Below are 22,498 nucleotides of genomic sequence, written 5' to 3' on the forward strand. Positions count from 1 at the left end.
AGAAAGCCCGGACCAGCTGACTCTGCATTCCTCGGGTAACGAAAGAATTTAGAACAGCGCCGCTCAGTGGAAGGTAAATAAACCGCTTTGCCAGTCACTCGGTGTAATGTTCCATACTCCAATCTGTGTCCTTCGATTATGAGATCTCTGGTCTCGGAGTTTAATTTTTCCCAAAGCTGTTGAGAAGATAAAGATTATGCGTGTGTGTGTATATATGTATATGTGTGTGTGTGTGTGTGTGTGTGTGTGGTGGCTACTGTTTGTATGTCACGGGGAAAGAGTTTCACGCTCGTGTTGTCCCGTCTCTTAGCCTTGTACGTATGCACCATGTCTTTACTCCTATGTGTGTATGCACACACACACACACACACTTAACATATCAGGTACCTTGACCAGCCACCTAAGTGTGAGAGAGAGAGAGAGAGAGAGAGAGAGAGAGAGAGAGAGAGAGAGAGAGAGAGAGAGAGAGAGAGAGAGAGAGAAGCCCTCCTCCCACCCTGGAGTCACGAACACCATACGTGTGGTAGGGAGAGGGTGTGGCACCAGCCCGTTCAAATTAGGTGATGCATGAGATTCAAACGGATTGACGTGCCGCTCTGGAGACTCACCTGGAACTCCCGAAAAAGAAATAAATAAATAAATCTAGTGGACTCCTCAGGGTGAAGCAAAAGACTCGCAAAATAATATATATATATATATATATATATATATATATATATATATATATATATATATATATATATATATATATATATAACTTTTCCAGTATTCACTTGGTAGCTTAAAAAAAAAAGGCCTACATCTTTTAAGGACGATTTGGAGCCCTCGGAGTTCTTGTGGATGGCCTGAGGCTTCTAAAGACGACCTGATCTTCCAACAGAACGAGTTGAAGACTATTTGTCAGGTTATTAAGATCCAACCCCATAGTTGATCACAACTTCCTCCATCTGTTCAGAACGACCTGGAGATGTTACTATAAGAACTAGAGCAGTTAAGGACGACCTGGAGCTGTTGAGAAAGACCTAGAGTAGTTAAGAATGACCTGGAGCTGTTGAGAAAGACCTAGAGTAGTTAAGGACGACCTGGAGCTGTTGAGAAAGACCTAGAGTAGTTAAGGACGACCTGGAGCTGTTGAGAAAGACCTGGAGTAGTTAAGAATGACCTGGTGCTGTTGAGAAAGACCTAGAGTAGTTAAGGAACACCTGGAGCTGTTGAGAAAGACCTAGAGTAGTTAAGAATGACCTGGAGCTGTTGAGAAAGACCTGGAGTAGTTAAGAATGACCTGGGGCTGTTGAGAAAGACCTGGAGTAGTTAAGAATGACCTGGGGCTGTTGAGAATGACCTAAAGCAGTTGAAAACGACCTGAGGCTCTTGAGAAAGACCTGGAGTAGTTAAGAACGACCTGCAGTTGTTAAAAAAAGACCTAAAGCAGTTAAAAACGACCTGCGACAGTTCAGAAAGACGCAGAGGTGCTGAAAGACCAGGGCGCAAGGACGAGCGGTAGCTGTGGAGAACGACCCAGAATCAGTAGTGAAGGACTTTGAGAGACTGCACGGAAGACGACCTCAGGAAAACCTCTTCTGGACTAACCACACAGGGTCATTAAAACCTCTCAATTGTCAGGGTCGTTAACGCCATCAATTTTTAAGTTATGATAAAAAAAGTAATATTTTTGAACACCTTCGTGTATTCAAAATGAATCCAAATACCTTACATTCTCTCACTGCATGTATGAACTATGCAAATCATTTGTCGTTTGCTATAAAATTGATTTGAAATACCGATGCTTCAGATGATATGTTGCAAAATATATTCAACAGCAGAATTATATGAAAATAAAATAATGGTACATTATATAAATAACCAATTCTTTGTTTAAAATAGTTTAGCCTAAATAACAATACTACATTTACTGGGCTATTACGAGGGGGCACTTACCAGGGTGTACATGTCGTGGTTCTCAGAGATGGTGGCGACTGTCGTCCACGAGTGGTGGGTCAGGAAGGAGAGTCGTGCTGCGTTGTGCGACGAGTCGGGCGCCACCGTCCTGATGAACCGCGGGAACGACGACCGGTCGCTCAGGGCCGGCGACACCGACCCAAACGACACCTGGAGCGGTGGAGACATACAGTTGAGCGTCCGTTTTCTTTGTAATATAAAGAGATGTTCTTAATTGTAATCAATAATTCATAATTTACCTAAAACCTCTTTACCTACTAATCTATTTTTATAATTATTAAGAAATTTAATTTTCTATTTTTTTCATACATTTTTGTAAATACAAATATTCACATTTTCATATATTTACATAAAAAATAATTCAAAAATAAAACTCATCATAAAAATTTCTTTTCATTTTGCTCTTTCACTTTTCAATCACAGGACGAACACGATGCATCCCTGATTCCGGACGATCATAATCAGGGAAAATAAGCCACTGACGTATTGAATGCCTTCCCTCCAGAACGTATTTCAACACGACAGAGTGACGTGGGCTGAAGCCATCACAATACACTAATCTACTGACTGGGACGTTTACAACAGCCATCACTGACAACACGTCTCTGGCGGTTTCCGCAACACTGCGTCTAATAACCTTATTGTGGAGGGCGGGAGTCTGTCTTGCACAGGAAAAATGAATGGTCTTACGTGATCATATATATATGTATATATATATATATATATATATATATATATATATATATATATATATATATATATATATATTTATATATATATCTTTCAAACTATTCGCCATTTCCCGCGTTAGCGAGGTAGCGTTAAGAACAGAGGACTGGGCCTTTGAGGGAATATCCTTCACCTGGCCCCCTTCTCTGTTCCTCTTTTGGAAAATTAAAAAAAATAACGAGAGGGGAGGATTTCCAGCCCCCCGCTCCCCTTTAGTCACCTTCTACGACACGCAGGGAATACGTGGGAAGTATTCTTTCTCCCCTATCCCCAGGGATAATATATATATATATATATATATATATATATATATATATATATATATATATATATTTTTTTTTTTTCAAACTATTCGCCATTTCCCGCGTTAGCGAGGTAGCGTTAAGAACTGAGGACTGGGCCATTGAGGGAATATCCTCACCTGGCCCCCTTCTCTGTTCCTTCTTTTGGAAAAGTAAAAAAAAAATTGAGAGGGGAGGATTTCCAGCCCCCCGCTCCCTCCCCTTTTAGTCGCCCTCTACGACACGCAGGGAATACGTGGGAAGTATTCTTTCTCCCCTATCCCCAGGGAATATATATATATATATATATATATATATATATATATATATATATATATATATATATATATATATAGGTGTGTGTGTGTGTGTGTGTGTGTGGTGGACTGGACTACCCCAAGATGTCATCATTTCTTTATTCAAGTCGAAAGTTTTAGTCATGGACGTCATCAAAAACATTTGGTGTTGCTGGACACTTTACACAGAGATAAATACAACCATGAAAGTCATAGCGCAATATGGGAGGCAAATCTCTGCACGAACAATATTAGCGGTTGTTATAGATGAGTGATTAAACGCACAGGGATGAAGGAGCCATGAGCGGGGTGGTGATACGAGAAGCTGAAAAAGGGGAAAGAGATTTTTCCATGTATGTTGAGACATCAAATTATTCGGACAAACTTAGCAGGTTGGGTTCAATGACACAGAGGGAGGTTTTAAGATGGTTCTGGGTTTCACTTCAACACTCCTACACTCAGGAGGGTAAGTTGTACATCCCAGGGCGGCTACGTCTACATACCCCCATATACTTGTCTACGACTCACAACCCATCTACAGCTCACTCACTACCTGTCTACACCCAACCACCTGTGGAAGCAAGGAGGCTGGGGTAAGGCTAAGCACCAACGAGACGTTATCATGTCCACAAAATGAGTGAGGAGGAGGAGGAGGAGGAGGAGGAGGAGGAGGAGGGAGGGAGGGAGGGAGGGAGGAGGCCAGGGTGCTCATTCCCTCCCTGGCAGCCACGATGTAATTACCCACGAATTACCTGCCTTCATAATGCATTCAGCAGGAAAAGAAATACAGTGAGTGCCGGGAAGAGGAAGCCAGTCTGAGTATCTGGGGAGTAAGAATTAGACAAAAGCGCATCGTGTGTTGTGTGTGTGTGTGTGTGTGTGTGTGTGTGTGTGTGTGTGTGTGTGTGTGGCTATGCTGGGCTGGGGCAGAGCTGCTCACCCACGCAGCGTCACTCACACGGGAAGCGAGCCTAATGGACCCTTACGCGACACGTTACTCCCTCTCTACCACGCCTTCCATAGCCTTTTACCGGCCACCCGATTCACAGCCTCCGTCCCCTGCACCTCAGGTACCTCCTTCACCCCAGCCAGCCAGCCAGCCAGCTAGCCAGATCCCGCCATCCAGCCAGACAGCCAGACTCAGCCAGCCAGCCAGCTAGCCATCCAGACAGACCCAGCCAGCCAGCTAGCCAGCCAGTCACCTAGCCAGCCAGTCACCTAGCCAGCCAGCTAGCCACCCATCCAGCCAGATCCAGCCAGCCAGCTAGCCAGCCAGACCCCACCAGCCACCCATCCAGCCAGACCCCGCCAGTCACCCAGCCAGCCACCCAGCCAGCCAGCGAGACCCTGCCAGTCACCCAGCCAGCCAGCCAGACCCTGCCAGTCACCCAGCCAGCCAGACCCCGGCTGGTGGGAGGCAAGGGGGAGGGGATGGGTGTCGGTCGGCCTTATGGACGGTAATATGATACAGGAGAGATATACTCACATTACTGAACCACGGTTTTCACACTCCCTTATACTGCAAGTACCTGGTATACTCCAAGTACCGGGTATACTCCAAGTACCTGGTATACTCCAAGTACCTGGTATACTCCAAGTACCAGGTATACTCCAAGTACCTGGTATACTCCAAGTACCTGGTATACTCCAAGTACCAGGTATACTCCAAGTACGTGATATACCCAATATACTTGATATACACAAGTACTGTAATTTGAATACTGCAAGTAGGTGGCATACTCCAAGTACTTAATACACTCCAAATACTTGATATACTCCAGTCCAGTCATGTGTATACTGCAAATATCTGGTATACTCCAAAGTACCTCGTATACTCGAAGTAACTGGTATCATACCCCAAGCACCTAATATCCCCAAGTACCTTAAACACACCCGGTATCTGGCACTTAATGTATCCAGTCAGCTGTCGCTCTCAATATATATGATATGATAAGACTATCACAATTCCTGCTCACACGTCTGGTCGAGTCCTTTCGTGGAAAACCTTCGTTTTGTCTGAGCTGGTGGATGGCAGCGTCGGGGACGACCAGGTGAGCGAGGCAAGACCGACTTTAACACCCCATCCACTCACTCCCTTCCTCCCTCCCTTTCACCCACAGTGTTGTTCCTCCTCTTCCTCCTCCTCCTCCTTACCTCATCGCATGAGTTACCTCACCACTAAGGGGTGAAGGAGGGGGTACATCGACGCCCCTAGAACCCCCCCTGAGCTAGGCGGGACCTCCTCAACGACCCAAAAGACGCGGCGAAAAAAAGGGGGGGGGAAAAACGCGGCAAAAAAGGGAAAAAATGCGGCAAAAAGAGAAAAAAAAAGAAATCTCGCGTTCAAATCGACTCATCCTACTTGTGTTACCCATTGGACTCACACACACACACACACACATATCGCTCGAGACTCAATCGAACGAGACGCTTCGAGAACTCACGAAAGACGAGATTCAGTCGCGTTCTTTTTTCTTTTTCTTTTCTTTTAGCGTCGATCTCACTGCCGTGTATACAAGAGATCTTCGCCTGTAGCGCTCCAGCGGTAGCACGCTCTTACCCCACCTCCCTCACACGGATAGGGTGTCTACCACACTGTTGCGTCGGCACCAACACACACATGTGGAAGTTGACACATGGGCTTAGAGTCGAGCGTCCCAGGATTTCCCGGCGGAAGTACCGATCGGTTGATGCGCGTTGCTTAGATCCCTCTTGCCTCCAGCCGAAGGCTAACACCCACCACACAGACACACAGACACACACACACACACAGATACACACACACATACACTAGAGTAGGGAAAGCCAGCGACCTTGCAGGAAGAGAGAGAGAGAGAGAGAGAGAGAGAGAGAGAGAGAGAGAGAGAGAGAGAGAGAGAGAGAGAGAGAGAGAGAGAGAGAGGCGTGGAGTCTATCGTGGTTTTCTCTTCCATAAACCAAGCTAAACTTGGACACGAGAGCAGTGGTACAGTGAGGGAGAGATGGTCATAACCTTCCTGCCACAAAGGTCTGGAATATATATCCGTCATCGTGTGAGTTTCCTCCTCATTAACTATGCATCAATTCACTTTTCTTCTGTTTCACCCCCACACTGTCTCAGCTCATGTAAGCTGCAGATATATCAAGACTTCAAAACTGTTTTCATATATATATATATATATATATATATATATATATATATATATCTTTTCTTTCTTTCATACTATTCGCCATTTCCCGCATTAGCGAGGTAGCGTTAAGAACAGAGGACTGGGCCTTTGAGGGATTATCCTCACTTGGCCCCCTTCTCTGTTCCTTCTTTTGGAAAATTAAAAAAAAAAAAAAAAAAAAAAAAAAAAAAAAAAAAATGAGAGGGGAGGATTTCCAGCCACCCGCTCCCTTCCCTTTTAGTCGCCTTCTACGACACGCAGGGAACACGTGGGAAGTATTCTTTCTCCCCTATCCCCAGGGATATATATATATATATATATATATATATATATATATATATATATATATATATATATATATATATATATATATATATATATATATATAATTCTTTCCATACTATTCGCCATTTCTCGCGATAGCGAGGTGGCATTAAGAACAGAGGACTGATCCTTTGAGGGAATATCCTCACTTGGCCCCCTTCTGTCTTCCTTCTTTTGAAAAATCAAAAACGGGAGGGGAGGATTTCCAGCCCCCCGCTCCCTCCCCTTTTAGTCGCCTTCTACGACACGCAGGGAATACGTGGGAAGTGTTCTTTCTCCCCTATCCCCAGGGATAATATATATATATATATATATATATATATATATATATATATATATATATATTCTACTCCGGGTCTCATCTCTGTCCTTCAGAAGCTCCTGCAGCTCTCAGAAAGTTGGCCACGTCTACCGGTGGGGACCACAAGCCATGAAGTGTTGTGAGGTGTGTGTGTGTGTGTGTGTGTGTGTGTGTGTGTGTGTGTGTGTGTGTGTGTTTGCGGCCCATATGCAGTATGCACGCAGACGTACATGTGTTGATACAGACACACACACGTATGTACACACACACACACACACACACACACACAGCAGCTCCTAAACTTCGGAGGGCCACAAGTTGGAGGGTTCCTGGAGAGCGACTCTCTCTCTCTCTCTCTCTACCCCGGTCTCCCTAATCGAATCCCGTGTGCTCGGGTTCCATCAGTCACTCAACCCAGCCAGCCACTCTGTCAATCTAATCAATCCACTGCTCCACTCCCCAGACCTCCTCTCCACCCCCCACACTCCACCCCCTCCACACCTTATGTACCCACCCACACTGCCTCGGTAGCATTATGCATCTATCTATCTATTTGTCTATCGGTCTGTTTGTTTGTCTATTTATCTATCTATTTGCTTACCTATCTATATATCTATCTATCTAACTGTATCTGTCTGTCCGTTTAATCATATATCTATCCATTTGTCATTATCTATCAGTTTGTCTGTTTACTTGTCTGTCTATTTGTGTCCGTATCTATCTATTTATCTACCTGTGTCAATCCATCTCATCATCTATCTATCTACGTGTCTATCATAAAGTCCAGTCCCAATTCTGGGGGGGGGGTAGATGAGGAACACAACAGCCTCTGAAATCACAATTTCTCTAATGACCCAATCAACTGCTACTTGCCCTCTCATTAACAACCATTGACCCAGAGTGACGCTGCCTTGATACAGACATCTACAGTGAAATGAATTAGGCAGAAATGATGAAAAAGAGAGAGATTTTATTTTGTTTTTCTTTTAAATTACAAAATTCAAAATTCCATCGAATCATTTCCATAAACACGACAGAGGACATAAACCAACAGCTTAATGTAGCTGGAGAGGACGAATTTCAAGAGAGCGTTATTCTAACGCAGCTAAATCCGCCGTTACTAAGCTATAAGCTAACGATAGGGTACACAAATAAAAACAACAAAAAACAACAAAAATCAGTGCATCATTTCAGCCAAAGAAAAATACAGACCCTGAACCCATCGAGGTACCAGATGCACGTGTCTGGTGTGTCTTGGCTCAACCTAACCTACCTCCCTACCTACCTCCTCCTCAACCTACCTACCTACCTACCTACCTCCTCAACCTACCTACCTACCTACCTCCTCAACCTACCTCCCTACCTACCTACCTCCTCAACCTACCTACCTACCTCCTCCTCAACCTACCTACCTACCTACCTCCTCAACCTACCTACCTACCGACCTCCTCCTCAACCTACCTACCTACCTACCTCCTCAACCTACCTACCTACCTACCTACCTCCTCAACCTACCTACCTCCTCCTCAACCTACCTACCTCCTCCTCAACCTACCTACCTCCTCCTCAACCTACCTACCTACCTACCTACCTCCTCCTCCTCTTCTCCTCTCCTTAACCCACGCGTCATCCACACCGGCGTTACCCTACGGAGGAGGAGGGCGCGCGGGCGCGCCTCTATATATAATCCATGATCCTCGTGTCGAGTGTGACCTCTACAGACGGACGGTAATGTAGTGAAGCAAGACTTTTTTTTGTAACGTTTAGACGACAGGGTTTGAGTTATTCTGGCTCATGTGATGTTCCCATGGAAGTGTAGGGAGGGAGAGGGGCTGGCTGGCTAGCTGGTGATGGCACTGTCCATATCTTGGGGTATTATTTTTTCTTTTCTTAAACTCTTCGAGCAATACGGTATGGCCCTTAAGCACGACGGTATGGCCCTTGAGCACGACGGTACGGCCCTTGAGCACGACGGTACGGCCCTTGAGCACGACGGTATGGCCCTTGAGCACGACGGTATGGCCCTTGAGCACGACAGTACTACTGACGCTTCAGCACTACGGTGCAACCCATAAGCACAACGGTACGACCCTTGGGCCTATTGACCCAGCCTTCGAAATGAATCATTTAAGGTCATGTTAACGACAGACCCACTGTTGTATCTAAGGGTCGTAACGAGCCACTCATAGGTCGCACACGAGAGCGACACACGTACCATAGTCTATAACTTAGTAAAATGACCGACACACGTACCATACTCTATAACTTAATAAAATGACCTCAACATATTTTCCCTAACACCTCGCAATCGAGTCGTCTGCCGATGCTCTGAGTTACCGGGTTCGAATCCCCTTTCGAGATCAGTCTTCCGATCACCACAACAACATACACACTGAAGTCGCTCCACTTATTCACCACACATCGTGGTCTCTCACCCTCACGAGCAGCTGCAGGTTAAGGTCAACGGGGGGGTGAGGTCAAAAATGGTATGGCGTTAAGAAATCGACCCCCCTCCCCTACAGCTCACGGTCAACATGGCTGGCGTGTGTGGCGGGCGTGGGCACGGGGGCGTGCGCGCCTCCCTGCACAGAGTCAACATGACGGGGGAAAGGGTCTGTGAGAGACGAGCGGGGCGTAGTATGAAGAAGGAGGAGGGGGTTACAGCTGGGATTTATCCTCCTCACCGACCGACCCTTCAGGTGGGGGTCCCTTCTCTCTCTCTCTCTCTCTCTCTCTCTCTCTCTCTCTCTCTCTCTCTCTCTCTCTCTCTCTCTCTCTCTCTCTCTCTCTCTCTCACAGACAGGCCTGGGTTATCCTCTAATTACTGTGTTCTGGCAGACTAGGGAAAGCTGATCTACCTTTGGGTACGAAATGTAACGAAAAGTCATATATATATATATATATATATATATATATATATATATATATATATATATATATATATATATATATATATATATATATATATCTTTCTTTTTTTCTTTCATACTATTCGCCATTTCCCGCATTAGCGAGGTAGCGTTAAGAACAGAGGACTGGGCCTTTGAGGGAATATCCTCACCTGGCCCCCTTCTTTGTTCCTTCTTTTGGAAAATTAAAAAAGAACAAAAAAACAGGAGGGGAGGATTTCCAGCCACCCGCTTCCTTCCCTTTTAGTCGCCTTCTACGACACGCAGGGAATACGTGGGAAGTATTCTTTCTCCCCTATCCCCAGGGATAATATATATATATATATATATATATATATATATATATATATATATATATATATATATATATATATATATATATATATATATATATATATCTTTTCTTTCAAACTATTCGCCATTTCCCGCATTAGCGAGGTAGCGTTAAGAACAGAGGCCTGGGCCTTTGAGGGAATACCCTCACCTGGCCCAATTCTCTGTTCCTTCTTTTGGAAAATTAAATATATACGTAATTAGACTCCACTTGCTTGTGGTTATGTCGAGAGTGACAATTCATCTACGCGAGGGTGTATCATAATAGTACAATCTCGTCCAGGAACTCACTCAAGATGAGTTCATCCTTGCCCTGCTACCGATCGTAGCGCAGCATGACACTGGAATACACGTCTTCACATTATTTATCACAAATATGTCACACACCCTTAAATTAACGACAAAGACATGATAGCGATCGCTTTCACAAATCAGTTTTATGTAAACGCCATTAACTTAATGGAATATGTACCCCGGTACTTACCTAGGCCAACAATAGACCAAATTCTACAATATGCTGTACATCGAAAAAAAAAAAAAAAACATGCCTTTCCGTTAATTATGATCTAGCCTTCCATGGGAACCGTTCGAGTTGGGCATCACCACATACTGCCTAGGGCTATAATACTACGTAGGGCTTTAATACTACCGAGGGCTATAATACTACGTAGGGCTTTAATACTACCGAGGGCTATAATACTACGTAGGGCTATAATACTACGTAGGGCTTTAATACTACCGAGGGCTATAATACTACGTAGGGCTATAAGACTACCTAGGGCTATAATACTATAATACTACGTAGGGCTATAAGACTACCTAGGGCTATAATACTATAATACTACGTAGGGCTATAATACTATAATACTACGTAGGGCTATAATATCAGTAGCTGTGTGCTGGTCGTGTCGTGTGACCGACTACTTTCCTTACGCCAGTTTCTTATATTTGAAAGAGTGGCTTATCGCACGGTAGAAGACTGATATACGCCCTTTATCAAACTGATATCACTATTACGTTGTCTAACATCATTTAGTACCGTCTAACTCAACATAGACGAAAGCTATACCATATTCCCAGCATAAAATAAAAAAAAACGGCAGCACACAGCGTACCACGCATCACATGGCTGCTGGGTTTTCCATTATTGAGAGCGACATCCTTAAAATATTTTGACTGTCTATTATGGATATGTCGATCAAGTTGTGATGCAATTTGCTCAGGTCTCCGGCACATGTAAAGAAAACGGGTGCCTTGACGCCTAGCTCGCTGGGGGTGTGGCGAAATAAATAATAGTCCCATAGTTACGTCTTCACACAGAGTCAGTAAAGATACATTTACCACGATCATTTAACTGTAATATCTACCACGATTATGTGAATGTAAGTTTCATGTTTACCAAATGGCGTCCTAGCTTCGTCTCTTCGATGTATATCAACTGACTGTTATATTTCTCTCTTGTGTCTCCCCTGATGATGTGATTATTACACGAAAGTGCACTTGGGAACTTTTCGTGTTTCATTTTCCCCGTGGACTCATAGGAATATATATATATATATATATATATATATATATATATATATATATATATATATATATATATATATATATATATATATATATATATGGGAGGGTATTGATTGAGAGGGTGAAGGCATGTACAGAGCATCAGATTGGGGAAGAGCAGTGTGGTTTCAGAAGTGGTAGAGGATGTGTGGATCAGGTGTTTGCTTTGAAGAATGTATGTGAGAAATACTTAGAAAAGCAAAGGGATTTGTATGTAGCATTTATGGATCTGGAGAAGGCATATGATAGAGTTGATAGAGATGCTCTGTGGAAGGTATTAAGAATATATGGTGTGGGAGGCAAGTTGTTAGAAGCAGTGAAAAGTTTTTATCGAGGATGTAAGGCATGTGTACGTGTAGGAAGAGAGGAAAGTGATTGGTTCTCAGTGAATGTAGGTTTGCGGCAGGGGTGTGTGATGTCTCCATGGTTGTTTAATTTGTTTATGGATGGGGTTGTAAAGGAGGTAAATGCAAGAGTCCTGGAAAGAGGGGCAAGTATGAAGTCTGTTGGGGATGAGAGAGCTTGGGAAGTGAGTCAATTGTTGTTCGCTGATGATACAGCGCTGGTGGCTGATTCATGTGAGAAACTGCAGAAGCTGGTGACTGAGTTTGGTAAAGTGTGTGGAAGAAGAAAGTTGAGAGTAAATGTGAATAAGAGCAAGGTTATTAGGTACAGTAGGGGTGAGGGTCAAGTCAATTGGGAGGTGAGTTTGAATGGAGAAAAACTGGAGGAAGTGAAGTGTTTTAGATATCTGGGAGTGGATCTGTCAGCGGATGGAACCATGGAAGCGGAAGTGGATCATAGGGTGGGGGAGGGGGCGAAAATTTTGGGAGCCTTGAAAAATGTGTGGAAGTCGAGAACATTATCTCGGAAAGCAAAAATGGGTATGTTTGAGGGAATAGTGGTACCAACAATGCTGTATGGTTGCGAGGCGTGGGCTATGGATAGAGATGTGCGCAGGAGGATGGATGTGCTGGAAATGAGATGTTTGAGGACAATGTGTGGTGTGAGGTGGTTTGAGCGAGTAAGTAACGTAAGGGTAAGAGAGATGTGTGGAAATAAAAAGAGCGTGGTTGAGAGAGCAGAAGAGGGTGTTTTGAAATGGTTTGGGCACATGGAGAGAATGAGTGAGGAGAGATTGACCAAGAGGATATATGTGTCGGAGGTGGAGGGAACGAGGAGAAGAGGGAGACCAAATTGGAGGTGGAAAGATGGAGTGAAAAAGATTTTGTGTGATCGGGGCCTGAACATGCAGGAGGGTGAAAGGAGGGCAAGAAATAGAGTAAATTGGAGTCATGTGGTATACAGGGGTTGACGTGCTGTCAGTGGATTGAAGCAAGGCATGTGAAGCGTCTGGGGTAAACCATGGAAAGCTGTGTAGGTATGTATATTTGCGTGTGTGGACGTGTGTATGTACATGTGTATGGGGGGGGGGGGTTGGGCCATTTCTTTCGTCTGTTTCCTTGCGCTACCTCGCAAACGCGGGAGACAGCGACAAAGTATAAAAAAAAAAAAAAAAAAAAAAAAAAAAAAAAAAAAAAAAATATATATATATATATATTTGATGTCATATATATATTCGCCATTTCCCACATTATCGAGGTAGCGTGAAGAACAGAGGACTGAACCTTAGAGGGAATATCCTCACTTGGCCCCCTTCTCTGTACCTTTCTTTACTGGAAAAGTAGAAAAAAAAACAGAAGGGGGGGAGAATGCCCCCTTCTCTGTACCTTTCTTTATGGAAAAGTAGAAAAGAAAAAAGAAAACGGAAGGGTGGAGGGGAGAGAATACAGATATCCGAATAATACAAGCATATGATTACGAAATGAATGATTGTAGCACCAATATTGGTCCCCAAAAGGAAATAATTCCACATAAAGATTCTTTGACCACAAATTCGAAAATTATGCAACCGTGAAAAATGCTCTGCCACATCGCAAAAGCCCAGTAGAGTCTTTTGAAAAACAGAGAGAAAAAAAAAAACAGGGGGAAAAAAAAAAGACATTCAAATTACAACTTGCAGAAAAATGCTGATATACAGTCTGCCCCCCCCCCCCCCCCCCACACACACACACACACACACACACACACACACACCACACACACACACACACACACACACACACACACACACACACACACACACACCGTTATTATTTTGGTAATGAGGATTAAAGGTTCCTGACCAGGTTTCTAGAGGCTGGATAGCACTAGCTAGTCTCAGCCTTGGTAAAGGGTTTCTAGTCCTTAGATGTTAGTGGTGCTACCCTAACTAGAGGGTTTCTAGTCGCTAAATGGTCGTGGTTTCAGCTTAGCTTAACGAAAGGGTTTCTAGACTCTAGATGTGGATGATGTCACCCAGTCATAGGGTATCTAGACCCTAGGTGTAGGTTATGTCACCCAGTCATAGGTTATCTATACCCTAGGTGTAGGTGATGTCACCTAACCATAAGGTCTCCAGACCCTAGGTGTCGTTGATGTCACCTAGCCATAGGTCTCCAGACCCTAGGTGTCGTTGATGTCACCTAGCCATAGGTCTCCAGACCCTAGGTGTCGTTGATGTCACCTAGCCATAGGTCTCCAGATTCTTGGTGTCGTTGATGTCACCTAACCATAAGGTCTCCAGATCCTAGGTGTCGTTGATGTCACCTAGCCATAAGGTCTCCAGATCCTCCTAGGTGTCGTTGATGTCACCTAGCCATAAGGTCTCCAGATCCTCCTAGGTGTCGTTAATGTCACCTAGCCATAAGGTCTCCAGATCCTAGGTGTCGTTGATGTCACCTAGCCATAAGTACTCCAGACCACAAGCGTTCGTGGTGGTGTCCGTCTGGCTCTCATGTACGAACAGTCATTATATTCGCCCATTAACCTAACACATTCCACCACTGCAAGAACAACACTGTCGAACAAAACATATATATATATATATATATATATATATATATATATATATATATATATATCTTTCATACTATTCGCTATTTCCCGCATTAGCGAGGTAGCGTTAAGAACAGAGGACTGGGCCTTTGAGGGAATATCCTCACCTGGCCCCCTTCTCTGTTCCTTCTTTTGGAAAAATAATAAAAAAAAAAAAGAGAGAGGGGGGAGGATTTCTAGCCCCCCGCTCCCCTCCCTTTTAGTCGCCTTCTACGACACGCAGGGAATACGTGGGAAGTATTCTTTCTCCCCTATCCCTAGGGATTATATATATATATATATATATATATATATATATATATATATATATATATATATATATATATATATATATATATATACATACATACATATATTTCTTTTTCCTTTTAACACATATCCAAAAAAACAAGATTAAAATCAAAGACGCTGATTAAAGTACCAAGAAACGCAACAGTTTCATGAGAGCCACTGGTTGGGTAGGAAAACGCTGCATGATGGTAGACCTGGTGAATGCTAAATGATAGACGACGTGATACAGGTCAGAAGTACGCTCCTATACAACTTTCTGATCACACCCACTGCCAGCAGTTTTGACACCGGGGTTAGGTAAAAAGAATCCCTAGAGTTCTGAAATCATCCTTTTAAGTATTCTGTAGATGTCTGTCTTGAAAAATCAAAATGTTCATTGAAGCTCAATAGCTAAATAGAGTTCATGAATTCAAATATATATATATATATATATATATATATATATATATATATATATATATATATATATATATATATATAAAGTGCATATGAACGCGCACCTTCATAGAACATACAAACCTCCAACAGCCAGGATCGAACCCGGGACCCCTGTGCAAGAGGCAGGCATGCTAACCGCTAGGCTATGGGCCTGGCTGATAGGAAACAACTATTCGAATACTAAGTACTCGAATACCCTTCGTCTCACAATGGTGAGCAACGGGGTCTATACCGGTTATTTCCCAACAGGCGCACATAGCCAGCTGATAGCGTTTTACCGAACCTAACTGTACAACGCGGAGGTATATGAATACGAATAAAGTGCATATGAACGCGCACCTTAATAGAACATACAAACCTCCAATATATATATATATATATATATATATATATATATATATATATATATATATATATATATATATATATATATATACATATATATATCAACTTACAAAAAACAAGATGTGGAATTGTGAACATAATTAGACTACTTAGAAAAACAAATATGACATCATAACTACAAATATATACATTACAAGTCAGGACGGTTAGCGAGTACGTGACCCACATTTCACATCACAGAAGTAAGTCCCACTCATTTGTGGGACACCATTTTATTCACGAAAAAAAAAAAAAAGAGTTAAGAAAAAAACAAAAAAAACTCTACATTTAATGTTTTCCGAACAAGTCTGCGGAGATTCTAACCCACATTTCACTAAGACGGCGAGGCGTCAACACACTCGGCAGGCAGTCCACATTTTCACTTAAGAGAAGAAAGTGTAAGTAACACACAACTTATAAAAAAAAAATATCATTCTTACATTTTTATGTTAGACAATACGACATAACGGACGAAGGGTTTTGGACAAATGCTCAAAGGTCTTGTCTCACATTCTTAGCTCTGCTTTCCTTAGAGGGAATATCCTCACTTGGCCCCCTTCTCTGTTCCTTTTTTTGGAAAGGAAAAAACGGGAGGGGAGGATTTCCAGCCCCCTGATCCCTCTCTTTTTAGTTCCCTTCTGCGACACGCAGGGAATACGTGGAAAGTATTCTTTCTCCCCAATCCCTCCGAATAATATATTTTTTTTTGCTTTGACGCTGTCTCCCGCCTTTGCGAGGTAGCGGAAGGAAACAGACTAAAGAAATGGCCCAACCCACCCCCATACACATGTATATACATACGTCCACACACGCAAATATACACACCTACACAGCTTTCCATGGTTTCCCCCAGACGCTTCACATGCCCTGATTCCATCCATATATATATATATATATATATATATATATATATATATATATATATATATATATATATATATATATATATACATATATATATATATATATATATATATATATATATATATATATATATATATATATATATATATATATATATCAACGTGTGTAAAACAGAGTATACAACATACAGTAAACTGTTTTCAATTAGGTATAATGCATTTTAGTTACTTATCATTTCGAGAGTAATTAGTATACATAGAAGCTGCCCTAATAATTAACTAATGCATTTCGCATCCATGCTTGCCAACCTAGCCAAGACATCAGGAGCTTTAGCGTTCATTCTGAAAAAAAAAAAAACATCGTAATTCACTGCCCAGATAATATTTATTTATCGGGTGTACCTGCCATCCCACATGCCCTAAATAAATAATAGCCACGTACTTATCAACCCACACTCCACCCACACATCAAAACCAATATTTTACACACAAAGCGATACACGTCTAATTAGGGCGAAATAACCGATATATCATCACTGGGACAATACACAATTTCTACTTGTAATCATTTTACTAAATGATATTCATTACTATTTCTTCCATACAGTCGGTCATGAGGTGAGAATATACCTCCATTACATGAATTATTTTTCTCCTTTGTTTACCTAAGTCCCCCCTCCCACCCATGCACTAAAAAGCGATACACGTCTAATTAGGGCGAAATAACCTATATATAATCACTGCCACACGATACAATTTCTACTTGTAATCGTTTTACTAAATGATACTCATTACTATTTCTTCCATACAGTCGGTCATGAGGTCAGAATATACTTCCATTTCATGATTTATTTTTCTCCTTTGCTTACCTAGTCCCCCCTCCCGCATCTGCACTAAAAAGCGATACACGTCTACTTAGGGCGAAATAACCTGTATATCATCACTGGCACAATACACAATTTCTACTTGTAATCATTTTACTAAATGATACTCATTACTATTTCTTCCATACAGTCGGTCATGAGGTGAGAATATACCTCCATTTCATGATTTATTTTTCTCCTTTGCTTACCTAAGTCTCCCCTCCCACGCCCTGCACTTAAAAAAAAAAAAGAAATAACGTATTATCTGTTAAGTGAATTTCAAGATTGACTTATTAAGACACTCTATCAAAATATAAAAGAGTACGAGTATTGTTATGAGATATTAGTGCCTAAGTAATGGATCAACTCCTCGAAAAACAGCCCCCTTGTCGCGTGACCGTAAATTACGGCGTAAATACCGTAATAATATATAAATAAGACAATATATATATATAAGACACGAGAATCCTGTGTGACGGACACAATCGCCATCAAGTTGTATATTACTGTCGAACACACACGCACACATAGTGCATTTACGAAGGACAACTCTAAAATGAGTAATAAATATTTTCTTTGAAGAGTATATAGACACTTTCTTTTACTAGGCTATCGGCACAGATGGGTTTAATTAGAACAAGCGAGCGCGCGCGCATGTGTGTGTATGTGTGTGTGTGTGTGTGTGTGTGTGTGTGTGTGTGTGTGTTGCGGGGAGAGAGTTTAACACTAGTGTTGCCCCTGTCTCTTACCTCTGCATATATGTATCACGTCTTTAATCCCACGTATGTATACAGGCACACACACACCCCAGCCTAAGCCGGGGACCCATTCATCGAACACAGGGACTAAGTGTGGGCTGGCTGCCGTGCCCAGAATTCGAACTCAGGCGGGCCACTTAAGCTTAACTCATAGTCAGTAACGCTAACCATTACGACACGTAGGCCCGTAAGTGTGTGATAATAACTATTTCTGTGTTACATGGAGAGTGTTTTACAGGAAGATAACTGCAAAAGAGGAAAGAAAATGCTACCGCTTGTTTACATAAAAGCGTCATGGAGCGCAGGCCTAACGAGGGTGTAAGTCGTCACAAAACTTAACATCTGAAAGAATGTAGTAAAGATATTCATCTTGGTAAATATAAGTTGATACTGAGGGCTTTGATGACCCTAGCCTAAAACTCAAAGAACCAGCTAACTTGGGAAGACTGACAGAGGTCATTCGTGCAGCAAAATCATAATATGGCTTTAGAATTTTCATGACTACATGAAGAAGTTGTTTAAGATCATTCGGTCGATCGGTGGTTGTAAGTTAAACGTAGACAGATTATTCAATTCTGGCAATCAATAGGCTTGAAGTCCAAATAAGAAACCAACCGAATATGGCAGAGAGACACTGTTGATATAATTATACAAGATCTCGTACGAAGTGATGTATCTTTTAATAACATACGGAAACAAACCAAATCAGAAAACGGACCAAGAAAACGGGAATTGCTTTAAGCCGCAGGACAAGCTAATGTAACAACACGACAACGGTAGGTACACACTTTGCTAACCAAACAAAGTGTACTGGGAAAAAAACCTCATCTTAATACTCTATGTATTTGACACATGGTACAGATTCTGGTTTAATATCCCTTAGCTATTGTAACCATTATACAGTGAACTTTATATGGATAACGCATTGCACAAACCACAGTTTAAAAATTCTTGAAGAGATGAATAGCCGTTGAATGAACAACATAAAGAGACATTTTTACTTGAGAGAACACCCACCACCAGCGTATGACTCTTGACGCAACATACCACTAGGCCATGGCGTCACTTGCAAGACAATATGTTCCCGAGTGTTCTGTTTTATATTCATAGACGCTCACCCTGCCACAACCCGGCCCCCTTTTGTCATGAGCCAGCTCGTATCCCTGCCTCACGCTCTGATCCGGCTAGTAATATGACCTTTAATATTAACTGCCATCGTCATTAAAACCGTCAAGGTCAAAGTTTATTACGTATGATCGATTGGTTTCGAACACCTTCTTCAGGTGTTCGAGATGATTCTAAGACCATATACTATTCCCATTAAAATATATATATATATATATATATATATATATATATATATATATATATATATATATATATATATATATATATATATATATATATATATTGGATCGATATGGTATACCGGGGTTGACGTGCTGTCAGTGGATTGAATCAGGGCATGTGAAGCGTCTGGGGTAAAACATGGAAAGCTGTGTAGGTATGTATATTTGCGTGTGTGGACGTATGTATATACATGTGTATGGGGTGGGTTGGGCCATTTCTTTCGTCTGTTTCCTTGCGCTACCTCGCAAACGCGGGAGACAGCGACAATGCAATATATATATATATATATATATATATATATATATATATATATATATATATATATATATATATATATATATATATATATATATATATGGTTTCATCTAGATTCAGATAAGGGAACATAATGATTTTTCTTTACGCCAAGTACACCTATATAAATCAACACTTATCTTCATTGTTTAACTAAATATTTTTCTTTTTTCTTTTTTTAACGAGCAGTGAGGCACTCTCTCTCCTCCGACTTTAACATTTTCTTCTCGCATTTTAATGGGAAACCTGATCACGCGGGAGAAATGAGCCTGTATCATCATTTCCGTAATAGACTCAATCTTTTCCAGAGTTTGGGAACGTATCTGGTCATTATAGACAGAGGGTAACGAACGTTATTTGGTCATTATATGCAGAGGGATAGGGACGTATCTGGTCAATATATGAAGAGGATTAGGACCGGATCTGGTCATTATAGACAGAGGATTAGGACTGTACCTGGTCATTACATAATAAAGGATTAGGAACGTATCTCGTCATTATATAAAAAAAGGATTAGGACTGCTTTTGGCCATTATGTAAAAAGGATTACGTTTTTTTTTTTTTTTTTTATACATCGTCGCTGTCTCCCGCGTTTGCGAGGTAGCGCAAGGAAACAGACGAAAGAAATGGCCCAACCCCCCCATACACATGTACATACACACGTCCACACACGCAAATATACATACCTACACAGCTTTCCATGGTTTACCCCGGACGCTTCACATGCCTTGATTCAATCCACTGACAGCACGTCAACCCCTGTATACCACATCGCTCCAATTCACTCTATTCCTTGCCCTCCTTTCACCCTCCTGCATGTTCAGGCCCCGATCACACAAAATCCTTTTCACTCCATCTTTCCACCTCCAATTTGGTCTCCCTCTTCTCCTCGTTCCCTCCACCTCCGACACATATATCCTCTTGGTCAATCTTTCCTCACTCATTCTCTCCATGTGCCCAAACCATTTCAAAACACCCTCTTCTGCTCTCTCAACCACGCTCTTTTTATTTCCACACATCTCTCTTACCCTTACGTTACTTACTCGATCAAACCACCTCACACCACACATTGTCCTCAAACATCTCATTTCCAGCACATCCATCCTCCTGCGAACAACTCTATCCATAGCCCACGCCTCGCAACCATACAACATTGTTGGAACCACTATTCCTTCAAACATACCCATTTTTGCTTTCCGGGATAATGTTCTCAACTTCCACACATTTTTCAAGGCTCCCAAAATTTTCGCCCCCTCCCCACCCTATGATCCACTTCCGCTTCCATGGTTCCATCCGCTGACAGATCCACTCCCAGATATCTAAAACACTTCACTTCCTCCAGTTTTTCTCCATTCAAACTCACCTCCCAATTGACTTGACCCTCAACCCTACTGTACCTAATAACCTTGCTCTTATTCACATTTACTCTTAACTTTCTTCTTCCACACACTTTACCAAACTCCGTCACCAGCTTCTGCAGTTTCTCACATGAATCCGCCACCAGCGCTGTATCATCAGCGAACAACGTATCTGGTCATTATATAAAAAGGATTCGGAACATACCTGGTCATTATATAAAAAGGATTGGGACTGTATCTGGTCATTACATACAGAGGATTAGGAACGTATCTGGTCATTATATACAGAGGATTAGGATCGTATCTGATCATTATATACAAAGGATTCGGAACATATCTAGTCATTGTATACAGAGGGCCAGGAACATATCTGGTCATTAAATACATAGGATTAGGAACATATACAGCAATTATATCCACATGGTTAGAAACGTATTTGGTCAATATACTCAGAGTTAGGATTGTATACAACAGGTGGGTTTGAATCCATGATGTCGATCCCGGTATACCACATCGTTCTAATTCACTCTATTCCGGGCACGCCTTTCACCCTCCTGCATGTTCAGGCCAACCGATCGCTCAAAATCTTTTTCACTCCATCCTTCCTCCTCCATTTTGGTCTCCCGCTTCTCCTTCCTCCCTCCACCTCTGACACATATATCCTCTTTATCAATCTTTCGTCACTCATTCTCCAAAAAATATGGATTTCTCTCAAAACCACATTATGTGATAAGGACTATCTTTCATGCTGAATACAAATATGAGGGGTAAAAAATCGCTCGATCATCTTTGTGAACTTTAAATATCCTGTTAAATGAAAACAATTTTAAAGTATTATCTGATCATATGTATTGTATTTACTAGGTATGTATTGGTAATTGAGAGCATTATGATATATTTTCTATGATTATTTCAAGCTTAGAATTGTTTGAATATGTTATGTATCAATTTTGAAACAAAAAGTTTTCCAGGCTGAAAAACTCCCTTTCCAAACTGATACATAACATATTCAAACAATTCTAAGTTTGAAATAATCATAGAAAATATATCATGATCCTGTGGGTTACCGATATATACCTAGTAAATATAATGCAAATGTTCACAAATTGTTTAAA

General features: G+C 41.8%; 1 protein-coding gene across 1 annotated transcript in view; it reads right to left on the reverse strand.

Annotated features, from left to right (window-relative positions):
• The window catches only part of LOC139751151 (uncharacterized), a 233,101-nt gene that overhangs the window by 30,370 nt on the left and 180,233 nt on the right, over positions 1–22,498 (reverse strand). The window contains exon 4 of the mRNA XM_071666250.1: positions 1,939–2,109. Within this exon, the coding sequence (XP_071522351.1) occupies positions 1,939–2,109 (171 nt within the window). The remainder of the gene's footprint in view (positions 1–1,938; positions 2,110–22,498) is intronic.

The sequence above is a fragment of the Panulirus ornatus genome, chromosome 11 (genome assembly GCF_036320965.1).
Source record: "Panulirus ornatus isolate Po-2019 chromosome 11, ASM3632096v1, whole genome shotgun sequence".
NCBI classification, from domain to species: Eukaryota; Metazoa; Arthropoda; class Malacostraca; order Decapoda; family Palinuridae; genus Panulirus; species Panulirus ornatus.